The sequence below is a fragment of the Cervus canadensis genome, chromosome 7 (genome assembly GCF_019320065.1).
Source record: "Cervus canadensis isolate Bull #8, Minnesota chromosome 7, ASM1932006v1, whole genome shotgun sequence".
Classification (NCBI taxonomy): Eukaryota; Metazoa; Chordata; class Mammalia; order Artiodactyla; family Cervidae; genus Cervus; species Cervus canadensis.
Window position 1 is genome coordinate 21,479,165 of NC_057392.1, and position 20,499 is coordinate 21,499,663.

The window sequence follows — 20,499 nt, forward strand, 5'->3', positions numbered from 1 at the left end:
AAGTCTGCAGGAGGAGAGACCTTTCCACACTCCCCAGCTGAGCAGCCTTTGCTGACCAACTCCTCCCATGTCTGCTCTGGGGGCTGAGTCTCAGTCCTGCCCCTGGCAGGCACCCACCTCGCTCCACATGTTTTGTTAATTGGTTGTCCTATAACCTCACATCTCTGATGGGGTCAAGAAAAGTCATGAACTTGCAGTTTGTCTGGCATTATTTTGTGGCAGGGTGGGAGTGACGAGCTCTCTGCATTCCTAAGGGGACACCAAGACTCCATATAATTTTTTAAATTATGAAATATATTGTCCATGTAGAAAAGTGAATTAACAACCAATTCATTGAATAATGGGCTTTCTTTGTGGCTCAGCTGCTAAGGAATCCACCTGCAATGCGGGAGACCTGGGTTCGATCCCTGGGTTGGGAAGATCCCCTGGAGAAGGGAAAGGCTATTCACTCCAGTATTCTGGCCTGGAGAATTCCATGGACTGTATAGTCCATGGGGTCACAATAATTATAAAGCAAACACCTGTTTCTCTAAGAGTAAAATGTCATCACTATAAAGGGCAGATCATTGTCACAAAGTGACATCCAAGGTGGCCTCGCCTGTTTTGTGTGTGTGTGTGCATGTGTGCGCGTGTTTGTGCATGTGCTTGTGCGCATGTGTGTGCCTGTGTGTGCGCGTGTGCACGCGTGTGCATGTGTGTGTGCATGCAGGCGGGGAGCTGCCTTGGTGCGCGGGGTGCCTGCAGTGTCTGCAGGTCCAGAGGTTTGTCACAGGCCTATTGTGCAGTCATCAAGCTGGGAGCCCTTCACCTCCCTCCCACCTCCTGCCCCAAAAGTCACCACTGCCCAGACCAGTAAGACCATCAGGACACCCTAGGAAAGACGATCGATTCTGGAGCTCAAAGAGTGCGGTAGGCAGGGTGTAGGGGGGCCCAGGGGGCCCTCTCAGGCCTCTGTCCCTGGGCATCTGTCCCAGCCCCTCCCCTTTCCTTGGCCAGCCACCCCGCTTCCTGCCTGGGGGCACTGTTTCCACAGTGGAAGCCCCCTGGGGACATGACGGCACTTCCCCCCACCCCCCGCCTTGTCCTTGGGGTGCAGTTTGCAGGCCCTTTTAGGGCCTGGCGGGAGCTTCTGGCCTCCTTCACTGGTGGCCCAGGGGCACAGGGACCCTTTAGTCCACGTAACTCCTCCAGCCTGTGGTCAGGAGGGATGCTGGCTGTGCAGGGCACCTGCCTCCATCCTGGGCAGCCAGAGTTGTTCCAGCCTTCACCAGCTGCAGTGGTGCCCCAGACATCTCCCACAGGGGCTGCAAACATGACAGTTCCCTTGTCCCGCATCCCAAGCCCTCGCCTTCCAGCCTGCACAGCCCCTCCCCAGCCAGCAGCACCCGCCCGTCCAGAGTGTGACAGGGTGTGGAAAGTCTCCGATGAGAGTGGCTGGTGAAAGGCTTCATCGGCTGTCCCATGATGTTATTCTTTCAGGAAGCTTTTCCTGAGGCGGCTTGTAATGACATGCGAGTGGTGCGAGCTTCAGGAGTCATGCTGCCACACGTCACACATGTACGTAATAAACACAGGCGTCCCTTAGTCAGCCTTGCTGGAGCACTGTGTGTTGTACACCAGACCTGCGTGCACGGCAGGAACGGACGTGGTGAGGGTGCACCCACAGGGTTTGGGTCACAGGTAACAGGAATGCCCACTGAAATGCTTGTGACTCGTGTCCCCTCTGCTTCTTGGAATGGTGGCTGCTGGCAGAGTCTCAGCTGCTCGCAAATGCCACTGCCCACAGCATAGGTCCTTCCTTCTCACATGGATCCCTTCATGCTCCTGAGATAGCCTCATGCCCATCCCTGGAGCAGTCGCTTGAACTGGGGGTGAGGTTACCTTTATGTCTTAGATCTGGGGCTGGGGGTCCCCTCCTGGACCCAAGGATGGGCGCTGCTGCCATGGCAGAGCTCTCCTGGGTGGGGGAGGATTGTTAGGGAGGCCTGAAGGAGCCACGCAGTATATCCTTTCATGGTACTTTTCTTACTCCTTTGGTTGAGAGATACAGAATTCCAAGAGTCTCATGAGCCCAGTGATGGTTTTAGGTTAACTTTGCATCCTCTTTATTGTACACACAGTAGAAATACAAGTTTGCCTAAAGGCAAGTGCAAAGGAAAGTCTGCCATGTGAGACGTCATGTGAGACATGTCCTGTGTCATCTGCTTAGTCAGGAGCAACACTCAGGACACTCGGCTGTCTGGTCTCTCCCTGGCAACTGCAGGGTCACCTGGTCCAGCTGCCTAGGGACTCCAGGAGGCCCCCTCCTTGTCAGCCGACTGTCTACCACAGACTGTTGGTCTGTGTCGTTGGCCTGCATGTCTCGTCACAGGCCAGGAACACACCCTTAACAGCAGAGGCTTCGTCGTATGTGATGGTATCTTGCGGCTGTTCCAGGTTCTTTTTCATGGTTGGTTGGTTTTCTTTCCTGTTTGTTTTCCCATGTGGACCATAGAGTCAGCATTTCCAGTTCCAGGGGTGAGGGACAGAGGACCTCTTGGTATTTTATTTAGGGTTCGACTACATCTATTAAATTAACTTAGAAAGCATGGCTTGTGTATTATTTATGTGTTACTATCTAACAAGCCACCCCAAAAGGTCATGATTGAAAACAACCACCATTTTATTATCTCACAATTCTGTGGGCCAGCGCTTTGGGGTGTGCTCAGCAGGGCGGTTTTCTGCTGGTCTCACCTGGGGTCTCATGTGTGGCTGCAGTCAGCTGGCAACCTGCCTGGGGCCATGGGTCCATCTTTGCTCCATGTGGGCCCACCTTCCAGCTGGCTAGATGAAGTCTCTTCCCCTGGTGCCTGGAGGGTGCAGGGGAAGCTGCAGGGCCTCTGAAGGCCCAGGCTCAGGAGCCATGGGATGTCACCCCATTCTATTTAGGGGTGAGCTTTGCAGCCAGCCCAGGCTCCAGGGGCCGGGGAGCAGACCCCCACATCTGGATGGGGAAGCAGTGCTGGTTTACTGGGGTGTGAGCACTGGGGGCACTGTCACCCCTATGGCACGCGTCTTCCCGTTTGCTTAGTTTTGCTTTCATCGCCTTCTGGTCCTAAGGTTTACTCGTATGAGCTCTGTTGATTTCTTCTGAAGTTTGTGAGTAGGTATTTTCATCTTTTTTTTTTTTTCATCTTTTTTCATCACAAAGGTACCCAGGGCCTTCTCCACTGTGTCTTCTGTTTTCGTGTGTTCACCTGGAGGCATGCCCGCTGGGCTGTGCTCTCTGGCAGCCTGGACATACAGCAGGGCTCTGTGTCTTTCTGGTCACTGAGCACTTGTTGCCACCCGTCTTGCTTTAGAGGGAATCCCTGGTACTGGAATTCCAATTTTATTCCTTTCTGCTAGAGAGGAACCACGGAGCAGCCCAGAGAGACATGCATTGAAGGTGGCAGAGCTCCCAACAGCCTGGGCCCCAGATGACCACAGGGGGTGGAGCTGCCAGGCTCCCTGAGCCCTAGATGACCACTGGGGTGGAGCTGCCATGCTACCTGGGCCCTGGATGACCACAGTGGGTGGAGCTGCCAGGCTGCCTGGGCCCCAGATGACCTTGGGGGGAGGAGCTGCCAGGCTGCCTGGGCCCCAGATGACCTTGGGGGAGGAGCTGTCGGGCTGCATCTTACGTGCATGGCTTCCTAGGTTGCTCCATTGTCCCAAATGACCATCTGGGACCAGTGGCCTGAATCTCTTAAAGTCAGACATTGACTTCTGGCATTGTATTGGTTTTATTCCTTTCAATGTGACTGTAACCACACATTGGTTCCAGTGGCACTTTGGTTACGGTGGGTTCTCTTGAGTCTACACGGCACACACCTTCCACCTGCAGACACTGCTGGTTTCACTCCTCCTTTTCAGTTCCTAGGTGTCTTGGTGATTTCATATCCTGATGGGGGTTGGACCAGCAACAGACGATTATTAGCAAAGAAATACGTCGAATTTCTCAGCCTTATTGAAACATAAGGTGGTCCCTGTAAGTGGATTTGCCCAAGAGCTGAAACCAGCCCCATTAAATCTCAAAACTAGGATTAATCTAAAATTTTTGTTGGACTTCTGAAAATGCCTTCTCTGATCCCCACCTGCTTTCAGTGCCACGGTGACCGTGACATAGCCCCTGGCGCCAGGGCGAGGTCACCGTGGACAACAGTTGCTACATTATGTTCTCATCCGTGATGTCACCATGGGTCCGCTGGGTCTGCGAGCTGGCCCAGCACCGGACGCCCTCCGAGGTGTGCCGTCTCAGGTCGCGGGCTTGCCTCTGCCCTCTTGCTGCCGTCAGCAGGATGCCTGCCCCCGGCGCCCCCTGCCCCTCCTTTTCTCATCTGGCACTTCGGCTTGGCTGTGGGCCAGGAGACCACCCAGTTCTGCGTGTTCGAGCTGTGTTAAAAGCGAGAGTGAGGAGGAGCCCATCAAGGAGCTAAGGCGTCTGTTGTGAGTGAGGGTTCTGCCTCCCTGGTACCCTGGCCAGCTGCAAAGAAAGAAATGGGGTTTATTCTTGGTTTTGGTTGTGTTCAGAACAGTAAATAATTGAGATTATTTGCCAACTTAAGATAAAATTAGTTGGCAAATTTGCCACCTAAATTATCTTAAGATAACTTAAAAATACCTGAGATGATGTCTCTCTACTGTCCTGTTTCAAATAGTCGGTCTGGTTCATAGACTTTTTCCTTCAGTATTTCCTGACTGGAAACAACAGAACTATCGACATGCAAAACAAAAATATAAGGCTTGCCCCAGCATAACCCACTCCTCATGCAGTCAGCCAGCATGGCCTTTCTGTCCTGCAGCCTCATAGCAGACCAGGTCTGCTCTGCTTGCTGTGCATATAGGCACTCAAATGCAGGACCAATGGATAGGTGAATGGATGGGTGAGTGGGTGGGTGGATGGGTGGATGAATGATGGATGGATGAGTGGGTAGGTGGATAGCTGGGTAAGTGGATGGATTGATGGATGGATGGATGGGTGGGTGGGTGTATGCCTTGGTAGATGGATGGATGGGTGGATGGGTGGGTGGGTGGATGAGTGGGTGGATGGATGGATGGATGGATAGGTGGGTGGGTGGGTGGATGGATGGATGGGTAGATGAGCGGGTAGGTGGATGAATTGGTAGATGGGTGGGTGGGTGGATGGATGGATGGATGGATAGGTGGGTGGGTGGGTGGATGGATGGATGGGTGGATGAAAGGGTAGGTGGATGGATTGGTAGATGGATGAGTAGGTGGATGGATGGGTGAATGGGTGGGTGGATGGCTAGGTGGGTAGATGGATGATGGATGGATGGCTGGGTGGGTGGATGGATGGTGGAGAGATGGATAGGTGGATGGGTGGATGACTGGGTGGGTGGATGAATGGGTGGATGGATGGATGAAGGGATGAGTGAATGGATGGATAATGGATAGATGGGTGAGTGAGTGGGTAGATGGTAAGTGAGTGGATGGGACAGAGGAAGAGAAAGAAGGAAGAAGGGAAGGTAATAGCCTTAGTTCCCTTTCATCGTGGGCTTTGAATTTGGATGGCATATAACTAAACAGCTCTTTTTAATCCTGTAATCCAGACTTCCTATCTAGAACCACAAAAATGAGGCACTTTTGGCGTGCTTAATGTCTTTTCCCTTTACTAACCACTGTGCTCAGGGTCAGCCCTGCTCAGGAGAGACTGCCCCAGCAGGGCAGGATGAGGCTGCCAGCCTTTGACCGCAGCTCTGAGCGGTAGTCGGTCCAGGGTTGTTATCAGGAACGGGGCAGCAGGGCAGCTGAAGTAGTGCCCCCAGTGCTGTGGCCAGTTCCTGCCCCCACACAGAGCCAGATGCCTGCCTGTGGGGCGGCACCGGATGTTTGAGGCTGGGGGTGCAGTTTCCTATCGGGCACCGCTCTTCCAACTGCCTGAGTAGACTGCATTGGCAGAGGCTGGAGGGCTGGCATGGGCCCTGTGTGTGAGTAGAAAAGTGGTCATCCACATGCGGAGAGGCATTCACCCCCCTGCATGGAGCAGAGCAGCTCTCTGGGTGGTGTGGGAGAGAGCAGGCCCTGGACTTCAACTTCAGTTTCTGTGGGAAGGGTTTGTTGGAAAGATGGTGGGGGGGGGGAGGTGCCTGGGAGGGAAATCTGAAAGGCCGCGCCGTCTGACTGGCTAGTTCGTGAGGAAAAGAGACAAAGGGACCAATACCAGTCTGTCGAGCATCTGGTGGTGCCTGAGGCCGGTGCGGGGGATGTGAGCAGGGTGAGGCTGGGCCTCCTGGGCAGCAGAGCATGGGCATTGCAGGATCTGAGTATGAGGCCTGAATGTTTGTTATGGGTGTGTTCCTCTGCGGGAGGGCCGTGACATATACCACAGGCCGGGGGCTTAAACGGCAATCGTCAGCTCTCCAGTCCTGGAGGCTGGAAGGCCAAGGCCAGGGTGTTGGAGACTATGAAGGGAGAAACTGCATGTGGAGGCCACCTCCCCCATGTCCTCTCGTGGTCATCCTTCTTATAAGGATGCCGGTCAGATTGGATTAGGACCCACCCTAGTGACCTCACTTAACTTGATTGCCTTTGTTGAGACCATATTTCCAAACGCAGCCACTCACCAGGGTGCTTGGGGGCGGTTAGGACCCCAACACACCCTTGTGAGGGGATGTAGTTCACTTGTAACAGAGTGCCAAGGTCAGGATTGGCAGTGGTCAGCGGGCCGGGCTCTTCCGGGCATGGAGGTGAGCTGGTCCCGGTGCTCCTGGCTCTGGCTCTCACCCCCACCACCCTGAGCCCTGAGCAATGTGGCCACAGGAACCCCAGGCTCAGAAATAGCGGGACAACCCTGGAGGGGTGGTATCAGAACCACAAGGGGCCTGCTTGTGCGCCAGGGGCCTGGGGCGGGGCAGGGGCTGGGAGGAGAGTCTGGTTCAGCTCCCAGCCCTTCCTGCTGTATCAGAACTCCGGCGGCTCCTGGGAGGCTGGGGTCAGCGTCTGTCTGGGATCCACCTGCCCGGAACCATGTGAGCGCAGCCCTGCCGAGCCCCTGGCCCCGCCCCCTCCCCACCTGGCACCTCTGCTCTGTGCCTCTTCTCCCGAAGTGAGGGGCAGTCCCACCCTGTGTCTCCCCATTGAGGAGCGTGAATGCAGCCCTTCCCCTGCCCTGAGAAGCTTGTCCGGGACCACACACCCCTCAGGACTGGGCTGTGCAGGTGCCAGGCTTCTGGAGCAACCTAAACCCTTATCCAGTGAAGGACTTAGGCTCAGGTTTCTTCTCCAGCTCAGCAACAGCATCTGAGAATTAATGAAAAGGTGCCAGTATATTTTATTTTTAATTGGAGGATAATTGCTCTACAGTGTTGTGTTTGTCTCTGCCATACATCAACGTGACTCAGCCATAGGTATACATATGTCCCCTCTCTCTTGAACCTCCCTCCCACCTCCCACTATAGTTTATCTTAAAACTTTATGGAATAATAGTGGTTACCTTGGTCGGGAAGATCCCCTGGAGAAGGAAATGGCAACCCACTCCAGTACTCCACTGGAAAATCCCGTGCATGGAGAGCCTGGTAGGCTACAGTCTATAGGGTCAAAAAGAGTCAGACACAACTGAGCGACTTTACTTTCTTTCTTTCTGGGGGCAGTAGGGGATGAATGGATACCTATTATGCCTCATGATCTCTACCTTACATGCATTCTTTTATTCCAGGACATACCGTGTGTTTTCTAAAAGCACGTACCAGCCTCAGTGAAAGAGCTGTGCATTGCTGTGGTTTTGAAGCATCTCGTTTGTGTCATTAGGCTAAACCACATCACATAGGCAGGCATGGTCCCTACAGCATCCATTACAGGGGGGCGGTTCTGGATCAGAACAAGCTTGGTCCATGACGTGAGAGCTAGGCGGGAGGAGGCGTTGACTGAAACTGTGGGGTCAGAGGTGGTTGGAGATGGATATTAACTCAGCATCTCCCGTCAGATGGTGGGCTCAGCCCAGCAAGCTGTACTTCCACCTGCATACTCCTAGTGGCCCTACCTTTAACCAGGTGGTGGCAGGGACAGGACAAGGTGCAGTGCCCCAGTGGGTGCAGCCAGAAGCCCCCAACAACACTCTGAACCTGAATTGGTCACAAGGGAACAGCCAGACATCCTGTAGAGGGATGTCCTGTAGACATCAGGACAGCTGGCCCGGGCTCTCAAGTGGGTGGCCAAGGGTGTTAGGTCAGAAAACGGTGGGTGGGGCGGTGGGGGTGGGGAGTGGGCGTGTGGTCGAATGTCATGCCGCCCCTCAACCAGGGCCTGGATGGAAAGAAGAGGTACAGGTGGTTTGGGGACAGTGGGTGAAACTGGACTACAGATGGGATATTAGACAATATGCTTATGTTGGGGTTAAATTTCTCAGATATGATCATGGTATTTTATGGTCAGTCAAATGCCCAGATTCTGAGAAGACATAGGCTGAACTGTTTCAGAGTGCATTTTCATCAAATATTGCAGAAGAAAAATTTAAATTTAGCCCATAAACATGAAATGTAAAAATTAAATTTAAATATTCATATGTATTTTTGTTATATAATGTTAGCTTAATGTGATTGATAAAAGACTTTCGATCATAATTTATATTCTAATAAGCTTCTGTAGAGGAGGTACAGTGGAAATACAAAATCAAGGAGAAAATGGAATGCGTTTCTTGACTTTTAAAGAAAAGCTTGCTTTTTTTGTATTTTGAAAATGGATGGTGGTGGTGGCTAACAAGTCATGGTGGCATTTAGATCCCACTGTCTACACTTAAAAGAAAAAAGTCCCTGACTTATGGTGATTCAGATCATGACTTTTGGACTTTCCAATACACATTCGGTGAAAACCCTACCTCAAATTGTGAATTTTAGCCTTCTCCTAGGCTGGTGGCATGCGGTCAGGTCCTCTCTCTGATGCTGGACAGTGGTTGCCACAGCCCCGTCGGCAGCCCCACCATCACGAGGGTGAACAACCCATGCTGGACCCAGATGGCCATCCTATTTTTTACTTTTAGTACAGTATTCAGTAAATCACAAGAAATATTCAGCACTTTGTTATAAAATAGGCTTTGTGTCAGGTGATTTTGCCCACTGTAAGTGAACATGAGTATTCCAAGCACAGTTAAGGTGGGTGGGACTCAGCTGTGATGTTTGGGAAGGTCGATGTATTAAACACATTTCAACTTAATGATATTTTCAACTTATGGTGGGTTTACCGAAATGTAATCCTGTTGTAAGTTAAGGAAGATCTATATACTTAGGCTTTCCTTTAAGTGTATTTATTTATTCATTTGGCTGAGCTGGGTCTTTGTTGCTGTGTTGTAGGCTTTCTCTAGTTGCTGCGAGCAGGGCCTCCGCACTAGTTGTGGCTTCTCTTTGTGGTGGCTTCTCTTGTTGTGGAGCACAGGCTCTAGGCCCACAGGCTTCAGTAGCTGTGGCCTATGGGCTTAGTTGCCCTGTGCCTTGTAGGATCTTCCTGGACCAGGGATCGAGCCTGAGTCCCCTGCACTGGCAGGAGGATTGTTAACCACTGGACCACCAGAGAAGTCCAGATCTGTATATTTAAAAAGTGAAACTTCACAATATACCAGAATTTATTCCCCTTGCATATTTAAACTTGGGTTGAAAAATCTAGAAATCGACTTATAATTTGTCTGGTGATACATGATTTTTTTTTTTTGTTTAATATTTTTGATGTGGAGCATTTTTAAAGTCTTTATTGAATTTGTTACAACATTGTTTCTGGCTTATGTTTTGGTTTTTCAACCGTGAGTCATGTGGGATCTTAATTACTTGATCAGGGATTGAACCTGCACCCCCTTCATTGGAAGGTGAAGTCTTAACCACCGGATCACCAGGGAAGTCTTGTGATATATATCGTTGTGAAAATATTTTCAAAGGGTAGGCACAAGCTGGTGTTCTTGGGTGCTGCTGAGTTGATGCTTTCCCCCCTTGCCAGTCTGCAGGCCTTGTGGGGAGCTGGGGAGGGTGTGAACTGAATGAGCAGCAGGGTTTCTTCTGTAGGGGGCGGGGCTGGTAAGCCCACTGTCATCGAAGGCCCCCTAAGTTAGCATGTGTGACTGACATGTTATTAAAGCATTCAGGCCCGGGTGGCCCAGAGGTGGTGGGCGAGAGGCAGGGATGCCTAAACAGATTGTGGCCACTGTGTGCTCTCATGGGGGGTGGGTAGGTGGGGGGCCTTAACTGCAACTGCGGATGCTCCTTAGAACAGGGTCTGGCCCACATCCAGGCACTGGGGACAGACTGACAATCTAGACCAGTGGCCAGCAGCAGGGGGGACAGTCAACTGCAACCAGGAGCCCTGGGCGGGGGTGGACGGCCATTCCAGATGGGGGTGCGCACTTGCAGCAGCCGGTCCAAGAGAAAGCTGTGGCTCATAGGGCCTCTGTGAATGGACGTCCTTGACCAGAGATTCAGGCGCTGGACTGGGACTGGAGGTGTTAAATGGATTCCTGAGTGGAGGGCTGTGTTCACACAGAGGCTTGTAGGGAAAGTGTGGGGCCAGAGATTGCACACCTGCTGCCGTCTGCAGGTGCACAGGTGAGCGGACAAACTGGAGATGGTGCTCCTATCAGAGGCTGGATGGCGGCCGGGCTGGGCCCACGGATGGATACCACGTGAGCCTCTTTATTTGAACCTTTAGAAAAGGAAGATTGATCCAGTGCCTGAATGCCCAGAGGTGCTGGCAGGAGTGGGGAAGCATTGACTGGGAGGCAGGGCATTGATGGGGAAGGAGGCATCAGGCCTCGGCTCCTTCCTTGTCCTCCTAGCGTCCCGCCACATGGCCTCAGACTTCACCCCCCCCCCACGCCCCCACGCAGCCACTTGGGACCCAAGGGCAGACGGAGGGCACCTTCTAGAGTCATGTGGCCTGGTCTCCCACACAGCAGTGGGCCCCTTGTGCCCTGGAGAGCCTGGCATGGCCCACCCTGGGGGCCTCCTGAGCCTGCTCCACCATCACCCCAGAGTGTGGGCACCTCTCTGGAGGACCCGGAGTGGTGGCCAGCAGCTGCCAGGCTGTCATGTGCCCAACTCTGTTTCTGTCCACAGGGGGATTTCAGGGCAGCTCACAGAACAAGTGCAGCCATGAAATGTGAGCTTCTGGCTTCACGTTTGAAACCAAGAAACCAAACTGGTGTTGAAGGGAAGCAGGGGAGAAGCTGACTGGGTCCCTGGGGGGGTCACCCCTTCCACCTTAGACCAAAATGAAAGCTTTTCAGCTAAAAAAGCCACAAGAGCTTGTGAGTTAAAAGGCATTAGTTGAATGTTTTATAGTGATTTCATGTGTAGTTTTGATTTTTTAAATAAGATGCTAAAACAAGAAAAGAAAAATTACCCGTCATGCCCATGCTGTGCTCAGCCATTTCAGCCATGTCCAGCTCTTTGTGACCTCATGGACTGTAGCCTGCCAGGCTTCTCTGTCCGTGGAATTCTCCAGGCAAGAATAACTGGAGTGGGTTGCCATTTCCTCCTCCAGGGGTTGCTGACCCAAGGATTGAACCTATGTCTCTTACATCTCCTGTGTTGGCAGGCAGTTCTTTACCACTAGCACCACCTGGGAAGCTAATCACTATTGATATTTGTATGCATTTTTCTAGTCTTTTCTTTCTTTCTTGTATATAAGAGGGTGTGTGCATGGTGTGTATATATGTGGTATGTGTATATGGTGTGTGCATGGTATGTGTGCATGTGTATATGCTGTCTGCATGGTATGTGTGTGGTGTGTGTGTACATGGTGTGTGTGTATTTGGTATGTGTGGTGTATGTGTACATGGTGTGTGGTATGTGTGTGTACGTGGTGTTTGTGTGTGCACATGGTGTGTGTGTGTGTACATGGTGTGTGTGTATATGTGCATGGTATGTGTGTGTACATGGTGTGTGTATATGTGGTATGTGCATGGTGTGTGTGTGTACATGATGTGTGTGTGTGGTGTGTGGGTGTGTACATGGTGTGTGTATGTGGTGTTTGTGTGTGCACATAGTGTGTATGTGCATGGTGTGTATATGTGCATGGTATGTGTGTGTGTGTGGTGTGTATATGTGGTATGTGCATAGTGTGGTGTGTGTGTGTACGTGGTGTGTGTGTGTGTATGTGGTGCATATATGTGGTATGTGCATGGTGTATGTGTGGTGTGTGTGTGTGTACGTGGTGTGTGTGTACGTGGTATGTGTATCTGGTGTTGGTGTGTGTGTACATGGTCTATGCGTACTTGGGGTGTGTGTATATGTGGTGTGTGTATATGTGGTGTGTGTATATGTGGTATGTGAGTGGTGTGTGTGTGTGTATGTGGTGTGTGTACCTGATGTTGGTGCATGTGTACGTGGTGTGTGTGTATTTGGGGTGTGTGTGTATGTGGTGTGTGTATATGTGGTATGTGCATGGTGTATGTGTGGTGTGTGTGTGTACGTGGTGTGTGTGTGTGTACGTGGTGCGTATATGTGGTATGTGCATGGTGTATGTGTGGGGTGTGTGTGTGTACGTGGTGTGTGTGTACGTGGTATGTGTATCTGGTGTTGGTGTGTGTGTACATGGTCTATGCGTACTTGGGGTGTGTGTATACGTGGTGCGTGTATATGTGGTGTGTGTGTATGTGGTATGTGCGTGGTGTGTGTGTGTGTATGTGGTGTGTGTACCTGATGTTGGTGCATGTGTACGTGGTGTGTGTGTACTTGGGGTGTGTGTGTATGTGGTGTGTGTATATGTGGTATGTGCATGGTGTATGTGTGGTGTGTGTGTGTACGTGGGGAGTGTGTGTGTACGTGGTGTGTGTACCTGGTGTTGGGGTGGGTGAGTATGTACGTGATGCCTGTGTGAACCATGTATCAGCTCCCCCTCCTCCCCGCACGTCCATCCGTCACTCTCAGGAGGGAAGGGCCTGAGGGTGCTGTGGGAGCTGCGGATCTGGGCTCTGGCAGGACCACTGTGAACCCCTTTTCCACTCGCTGCCCCTCACCCTGGGGTCCCTGCGCCCTCCTGACCACTGCCCTGTCTTTGCAGGACGGCCGTTCTCAGTGAAGGACCCTGCACTCGCTACTGAGCTGTGGCCATGGGCCTGCTCGCCTTCCTGAAGACCCAGTTCGTCGTGCACCTCCTCATCGGCTTCGTCTTCGTGGTGAGTGGGCTGGTCATCAACTTCATCCAGCTCTGCACGCTGGTCCTCTGGCCCGTGAACAAGCAGCTGTACCGCCGGCTGAACTGCCGCCTCGCCTACTCACTCTGGAGCCGTGAGTACTGCGTGCACTGGGTGTGGCATGGCGGGGGAGGGGTCTGGCGACAATCAGGACAGCCAGCTTTCTGCTGGACAGCCCCAAACAAACCGGTGCAGGGGCCCGTGGGGGTTATCGCTTGTGACGATGAGCCAGGATGGCCTGGGGCTCCACAGCCGGGAACTAGGGGGCCTCTCCTGGCCGTGAGGAATGTATGGGGTGCTCAGCCTGAGCTCTTCACTGGGCTAAACCACGCAGTGTCCCGATTCCCGAGCCTCTGGACCCACAGAGAAGGTGGTTCCATGTGGTTTCACACAATACTCTGGATACCTGAAAACAAGCAGTCATACTGTCAGTGCACCATGACTAGGCCTGACGCCTGCCGGCACATGGCCGGTCACAGGCCTGCAGATCCCAGCACTGGAGCACTCCCCTCGAGTGGCCTGTTATCACATGTAAATACTTCAGCATCTCTCTCTGAAGGAAAGGGACCTACCTGTCTCTTAATTAAATGTTTAGGCATGCACAGGTGTTACCTGTGTGCACTTGTGATGTGCGTGCCTTTGTGTGTGTAGAGTCACCCTCACCTCTCAGAGACTAGGAAGCTTGGTGACAACACCCACCGCTGGCCAGGGGAACACACTGTGGGTTAGGGTTCCCAGGCACTTCTTTGGACCCGTAACAATCAGCAACTTAAACAGTTCTATTTTTTGACCCTAATTATTCCACCAAATAAGAAGGCAACCTAGAAAGACATCTATGAAAGTACATATATGCACAGATATATTCATTATGCCAGTTTTATATTAACTAATATGAGCAGCCAAAATGCCCGCTAACTGTGGTGTGTCCACTGGATGGAGGCCCACACGGCCACTAAGACCAGCAGGCAATCTCTCTTTCCTGGTATAGAGAACCAAGTTCAAGATACATTTTTAGGTGAAAACAGAAGCTAAAAAACAAAGTATAGAGGTGCTACCATGATTTACTTTTAAAGACACGTGTGATGTGTCTGCACTGGCGTGTGGCCGTCCCTCCTTAGAAAATGTGGAAGGCAGAACAGAAAATGTGGCTGTCCCAGGAGTGGGGGTGGGAGGGACTCTTGCTACTTTTTCCATACTGTGTGCAGTTTACTTAGCATAAGAACACCTTTCTTTAACAATGAAGAGAAGGTAGTACACATTTTATGTCCTATGGGAAGCGATGAGTCTGTCCCCGAGATGTCCCCCTCCCCAATGTAGGAGGGCAACTGAGCAGGTAGTGAGCTGTCCAAGCCCAGGTGTGCGTGCCCCCAAGAGGGGATAGCAGCCCCGCCCATGCTTCCAGCCATAAACATGCGAAAGTTTCAGTTCCCAGCTGCTTTTTTCCTAAATAAAAGGCCACCTTCCTGTGTGTGAGAAGGAGAATTAGAAATACTACCATGCAGAACACGCGGGTGCAGGTGAGTTATTCACGCGCCTCACCAGGGCAGATGAGTGCATGCCTGAAGGGCAAATGCTGACTTGTGAAAATCACAGCCTCCACTGGCAGTAGTGTTCTGAAGTGAAAGCACTTCCGCACAGCCAGACTCTGAGTAAAGCTGGCTTTTCAAGGCCGTAAATAAAGGAAATCCTTCAGCCACACCCCCACCTCTCCGCAGAAGAGGGCACTAAGAGGGGTATCAGCACTGCTTCCCAGGGCCCCGCCTTGGCAGCTCCAGGAGACGGGCTGGGTCTCAGCCAGGACCTTGGAAGTTTGCTGAAATGAGCAGACTGGCAGTGCCCATGGGGTCAACAGAGGCAAACAGAAATGTGCTCTTGGCCTGAGTTAGTCTCTAATTCAGTAGAATCACATAGATTGAAACAAGTCATATATGAACTCAGAAAACAAGAAATATACAACGGAAGATTCAGACAAAAGACTATCCAAAATACTCAGATTTGAAGAAGAACCAAGGAGCACTTCTATGCATAAAAATTGTAGTTATAATAATTTTTTTAAGTAAAGACTTAGTGAATCTTACATCAGATTAGACACAGCTAGTGAGCGAATGGGTGAACTGGACAACAATATGAAGAGCTCACCCTGACTGCCAGTAGAGTGACAAGATGAAGAATATGAAACAGGAGCTAAAGGAGGTAAGGAGAGCATGCAGGTCTGTGAAACGGCTGTTGGATTCCTGTCCCCGAGGAGTGAAGAAGGAGAAGCACTGTTGGAGGAGATGGTGGTTAAGAATTTTCCTGAAGGGAAAATTCAATGGTAAGGACTCACCACTTTTAACTACTGTGCCCCAGGTTCAATCCCTGATCGAGGAAATAGATTTTGCAAGCCCCACAGCACAGCTGAAAATAAATATTGTCCAAATTGACCATGAGCAGAATCATGTCGTCAGTCCTGTCTGTGTATGTAGTCATCTGCCATCCACGGGGAGATGATGTATCTCGAAATGGGCCAAGCCACCCTCAGGCCATGCTGGCCATTGGTGGGACAGAGCATCCTCAACACGCCGCCTTTCCACAGGCGGCTCTGCTAGACCCACTCTCCAGGGGGCTCGGAACGTCTGCAGAAGGCTGCCTGTGTCTGTCTGTCTGAAGCTGGTTCCTCCTCACAGGCCCCCACCTGGGCCAGACCTCTGGTGCTGGGTCCTGAGGCTGCCAGGTGAGGGTGTGCACTCACCGTGGCTCTGTTCACAGTAGCTGGGATGTGGAGATGGCGTCCGTGTTCATCAACAGACCAACAGACAAGCAAAATGCCGTCCACATGGACAACGGAGTACTACTTAAGAGGAAGGAAATCCTGCTGTTTATGACAATATGGATGAACCTGGAGGGCCTGACATGGAGGGAAACCAGGCAGTCACAGAGGGACCAAGGCTGCCTGATTCCTCCTCTGAGGGATCCACATGACCAAGCTCAGGGAAGCGGAGCAGAGAACGGTGGTGGCCAGGGCTGGGGGAGGGGAAGTGGCGAGCTGCAGTCAGATGGGTGTGAAGTGTCCGTTACCCAAGAGGAGTGAGTTCTAGAGCCCACTTAGGGCCTGGACCCCGCAGTTAACAGGACCGTGCTGTGCACTTGGACATTTGTGCAGGAGGCCTCAGGTTGAATGTCCTTACTGTGATAAGGAAGGACGCCTCCTCATTCCCAAGCAAACTGCTCTAGAGGCAGCAACCTCAGCCACCAGCTCTTACTTGACCAGCTGACACATGGAGGCTTCCCAGAAGGAAGCCGAGGAGGCACAGGAGCAGGCTGTCACCAGGCTGTGGTCGTGGGTCTGTCCCAGTCCTGGGGCCCTGCCGCCTGGGGTGGGGGTGTGGGTGGGGGCGTTGGCAAGTCTCCAGCAGCCACCCATGCTTTCAGATGGACAGGTCAGCCTAGCCTTGGGCCTCTCTTTTCTTAAACAGCTATAAAGAGGTGAAATTCACCCACTTAGAGTGTGGAGTAGTCCTTCCCATGTTCCCCCCTGCCATCTCTCCCCCACCGAGCCCCATAGTCACTGATCTACTTCCTGTCTGCATGGCTTTGCCTGTTCTGCATGGTTCACGTGATGGAATCATGCACTGCGTGGTCACTGTCTGACTCCCCACACTCAGAACTCCATGTTTCCCAGGTTCATCTGTGTCCTGCTGTGTGTCAGGCCCACGTTCCCACTTCGGCTGAACGATGCTGCCCTGTAGGGATGTGTACTGCCCGTTGCTTCATCAGTTGTCGCCCTTCTGGGCTGTTTCCACTCTCTGGCTTTGTGAATAACACTGCCACGAACATCCATGTTCAAGTTTCTTCACCGACATCTGTTCTCATTTCTACTGGTCATCTCCCTGGTGGTGGAATTGCTGGGTCATCTGGTTACTCTGTCTGGAGGATAGATGCAGCTGCAGCACTGGGCGTCCCAGGCCCTCTGATCCTCACTGGCACGTGCTATTTGTCATCCATCTGTTGGATGACAGCCGTCCCGTGAGTGTGACGCAGTGCCTTGCTGTGGCTTTGGCCTGTACTTTCCTGATGACCAGAGATGCCAAGCATCTTCTCATGTTGGCCATCTGTAAATCATCCTTGAACAACATCTGTGGAGGACCTCTTGTCTTTCCATTCCTTGGACCTTTATTCACAACTTGAACGTTGGCCGGGCTATCCCAGAGGCATAGTTTGCCCCTGTGGATGGGCCTCCATCTCCTCAGGGCCCTGGTCCCTTGATGGAGCTTATGGCGAGTGTGTGCTGGAGCTGACCCTTTCATGGCCCCTCCTCTCCATAGTTTGACTTAATGTATTACACACAAACCTTCAAAACTCATTTCCAGCAGAAAGTCCCAATCTGGCTGATACTGTACAAGTCCCGTCCCCGTCAGGGAGCAGGGAGGGAGGGCGGGCCGGAGTGCGGCAGTCTGCACCTGGCCAACGTCCCCGTGTGTGTCCGCAGAGCTGGTGATGCTGCTGGAGTGGTGGTCGTGCACGGAGTGCACCCTGTTCACCGACCAGGCCACGGTGGACAGCTTTGGGAAGGAGCATGTAGTCATCATCCTCAACCACAACTTTGAAATCGACTTCCTCTGTGGGTGGACCATGTGCGAACGCTTCGGCGTGCTGGGGGTGAGCAACGTAGGGGTCCTAGGAGGGTGTGGGGTGAGCGACATGGGGTCCCAAGGAGGGGCTGGCATGGCTCCCTGGAGGGTCTGGAGTCTCCAAGGGCTCTGGGTTTTCATTTGCTCTGTATTTAGCCCCTGGTCCCTCTGAGCTAGGCGTGTGAGCATGGCTAACCACATGGGTTCTGGGACTGCAGGCTGCCCCAGGGCTCCCTCCTTTGCAATCCTCCCCCGTCGGCTCAGCTGCCTCAGATGAGAAAGGCTGAGGGGTCCCCTGCAGGGAAGCCTAGTGGGTGGTGGCCCTGGCATCATCCTCAGCAAGCCCCCAGCCTGGCAGCTAGAGCAGCCCTGAAGGCCCAGTACACCCTCTAGGCTCCCCTTCTGCCCTCGTGCCCGCCTACCAGCATCGGCCAGATCTGCCCATGGATTCTCACCTAGTGACACCCGCGCTCTGGGGCCCTGCCCATCCCAGTGGCATCATGCTCAGTGTCAGGGTCTTCCGATGACAGCCAGTCCTGAGGGCTGCCTGCACGGTGCTGCCCGTGGGGACTTCGTGGCCATGAAGCACCAGCTGCTCCCCCTCCCTTCAGAGTTCCAAAGTCCTAGCGAAAAGGGAGCTGCTCTACGTGCCCCTCATCGGCTGGACGTGGTACTTCCTGGAGATTGTGTTCTGCAAACGGAAGTGGGAGGAAGACCGGGACACCGTCATCAAAGGCCTGAAGTCCTTGGCCGACTACCCCGAATACATGTGGGTGAGTGAGGTGGTGGGGCGAGGCCACACAAGCTGTGTTACCTTAGGCATCAGGAACGCAGCCCAGATTATTAGTTGTAAAGCCAACAAGAGGCTCTGAGCTCCAGGGAGGCTGTTTGAGCAGGGCCACGGCCCCGCCCCATGCAACTGCAGGCTTGGGAACCCCTCTTAGGCCACCTGCTCCCACCTGCCCCAGGTGGGCCCCGCACACCTGGGCCCACACAGAGGAGATCCTGCTGGGCTGAGTTGGGGGCACCCCTGGAATGTTAGCAGAGAGTCTGCCCAGGCACCCAGGCTGTTCTGTGGAATCAGGTGTCAGGACAAGCCCTCGTGAGCCACAGTTCTGTGGGTCAACGTGGACTTCAATTCCTAGAAGGTTTGCACTGCACTTAAAGCAGCCACCCTTCAAGGGCAGAGCAGGGCCTGGGGGTCCTTTCTGAGCCCCTTGGTTGGAGTTTGATGGACAGCCATCTGAAATGATTGATGTCTATCGGTTTGAAATCAGTTCTTTCTGATTCTTCTTTCTGGTCTCTGATGGCAATTCTTTGTGAATCGGCTGTTTATGCATTTGGTGTTTGTAACTCACGTTGAGGCAGAGGGATGGAAGATTCTGTTTTCCACAAGCCATCTGGAGGCTGGTGCCCAGGGACACCGAGTCTGACTTCTCTCCAGGAAGTGTCTTTTCGCCCCCTGGGAATAGGCACAGTGCTGCCGCTGCCTGTGAGGAGTCATGTACGGAATGTGACGGCAGCATCTCTAACCGGCCTTTGTCCCCCACCGCGTCCTAGTTCCTCCTGTACTGTGAGGGCACACGCTTCACGGAGAAGAAGCACCGCGTCAGCATGGAGGTGGCCGCCTCCAAGGGGCTGCCCGTCCTCAAGTACCACCTGCTGCCTCGGACCAAGGGCTTCACCACCGCGGTCCAGTGCCTCCGCGGGACAGGTAAGAGCTGCCCGCCCCGACCACCACCACCCCAGACTCCCAGCAAAGTGAGAGGTGAAATCAGTGATTTGCCAGAAACCAGATCAGTGAGTTCTGTGTAAAATACACAATGCCAGTGGCATTAAAAGGAGATCTGAGTTCGTGGATTCACATGTTGTAAGATTCTTGTGTGATTTTTTGAGGTGATATAAATACTAGTTAACGGAAAACAACTAAAGTGATCACTTTTTAAAAGTATATAACTGAAAACCTTATAAAGGAAAAAATATATATCCAATTAATCCAAAAGGACAGCAAAATCAAAGAAAGGGACAAAGCGCAGGATGGATAGGAAACAGCCAGACAGTGGCTTTAAACACAAGTAACTCAACTAAATGCCCCAATAAGAGATGGGAACCCTCACAACGGGCATCCAGGTGAAGAGCCGCGGCGGGCCAAGCTGCCGGATGTCACCTGTCGCCCTCTGCGCCCTCCCTGCAGTCGCAGCTGTGTATGACGTCACGCTGAATTTCCGAGGAAACAAGAACCCGTCTTTGCTGGGGATCCTCTACGGGAAGAAGTACGAGGCGGACATGTGCGTCAGGTGAGCTGCTGCCCACGGGGGCGGGGCCGGCGGGGGGCGGGACCAGGACAGAGCCCGCTCGCTCCTTCTGCTCGGCTTCTCCGCTCTCCCGGACGCCCCCACGTGGAGATGCTGGGGCATTCCACCCTCTAGGACCCGCACACGGTGGGGCCGTACAGAGCAAAGGAGGCGGAGCGAGGTGCAGCAGAAGGTTCCAGAAGCTCTAAGGGAGGCGTGACCCCGCCCGCTGGAGGGAGCAGAGGCGTTGGGGAAGAGGCTTTAGAGAGCTAAAGCCTGGGCAGTGAGTAGGCTTTTCATAGGCAGGAGAAGGACAAGCTGTCCCATCCTGAGCGGCCTGCCCATGTGGTCCCCTTTTCATGGTGTACAGCCATCTAGACCACCTGGGAGTGATGGTGGGGTCAGGGCCATGTCCTCCGCCTCCCTCTCCTGGCGACCGCGG

The 20,499-nt window shown here is 52.9% G+C and overlaps 1 protein-coding gene across 5 annotated transcripts in view; it reads left to right on the top strand.

Annotated features, from left to right (window-relative positions):
• Nucleotides 1-20,499, top strand: part of AGPAT3 (1-acylglycerol-3-phosphate O-acyltransferase 3) — an 86,659-nt gene that overhangs the window by 53,097 nt on the left and 13,063 nt on the right. For 4 of the 5 annotated variants that reach the window (XM_043474524.1, XM_043474526.1, XM_043474529.1 and 1 more), the window contains 5 exons: nt 13,021-13,247; nt 17,622-17,791; nt 18,375-18,536; nt 19,324-19,477; nt 19,958-20,060. In XM_043474524.1, coding sequence (XP_043330459.1) covers nt 13,070-13,247; nt 17,622-17,791; nt 18,375-18,536; nt 19,324-19,477; nt 19,958-20,060 — 767 coding nt within the window. In that variant the 5' untranslated portion in view covers nt 13,021-13,069. Of the gene's footprint in view, nt 1-1,478; nt 1,558-13,020; nt 13,248-17,621; nt 17,792-18,374; nt 18,537-19,323; nt 19,478-19,957; nt 20,061-20,499 lie in introns of those variants that run through there. The other variant, XM_043474525.1, reaches the window with a different exon arrangement.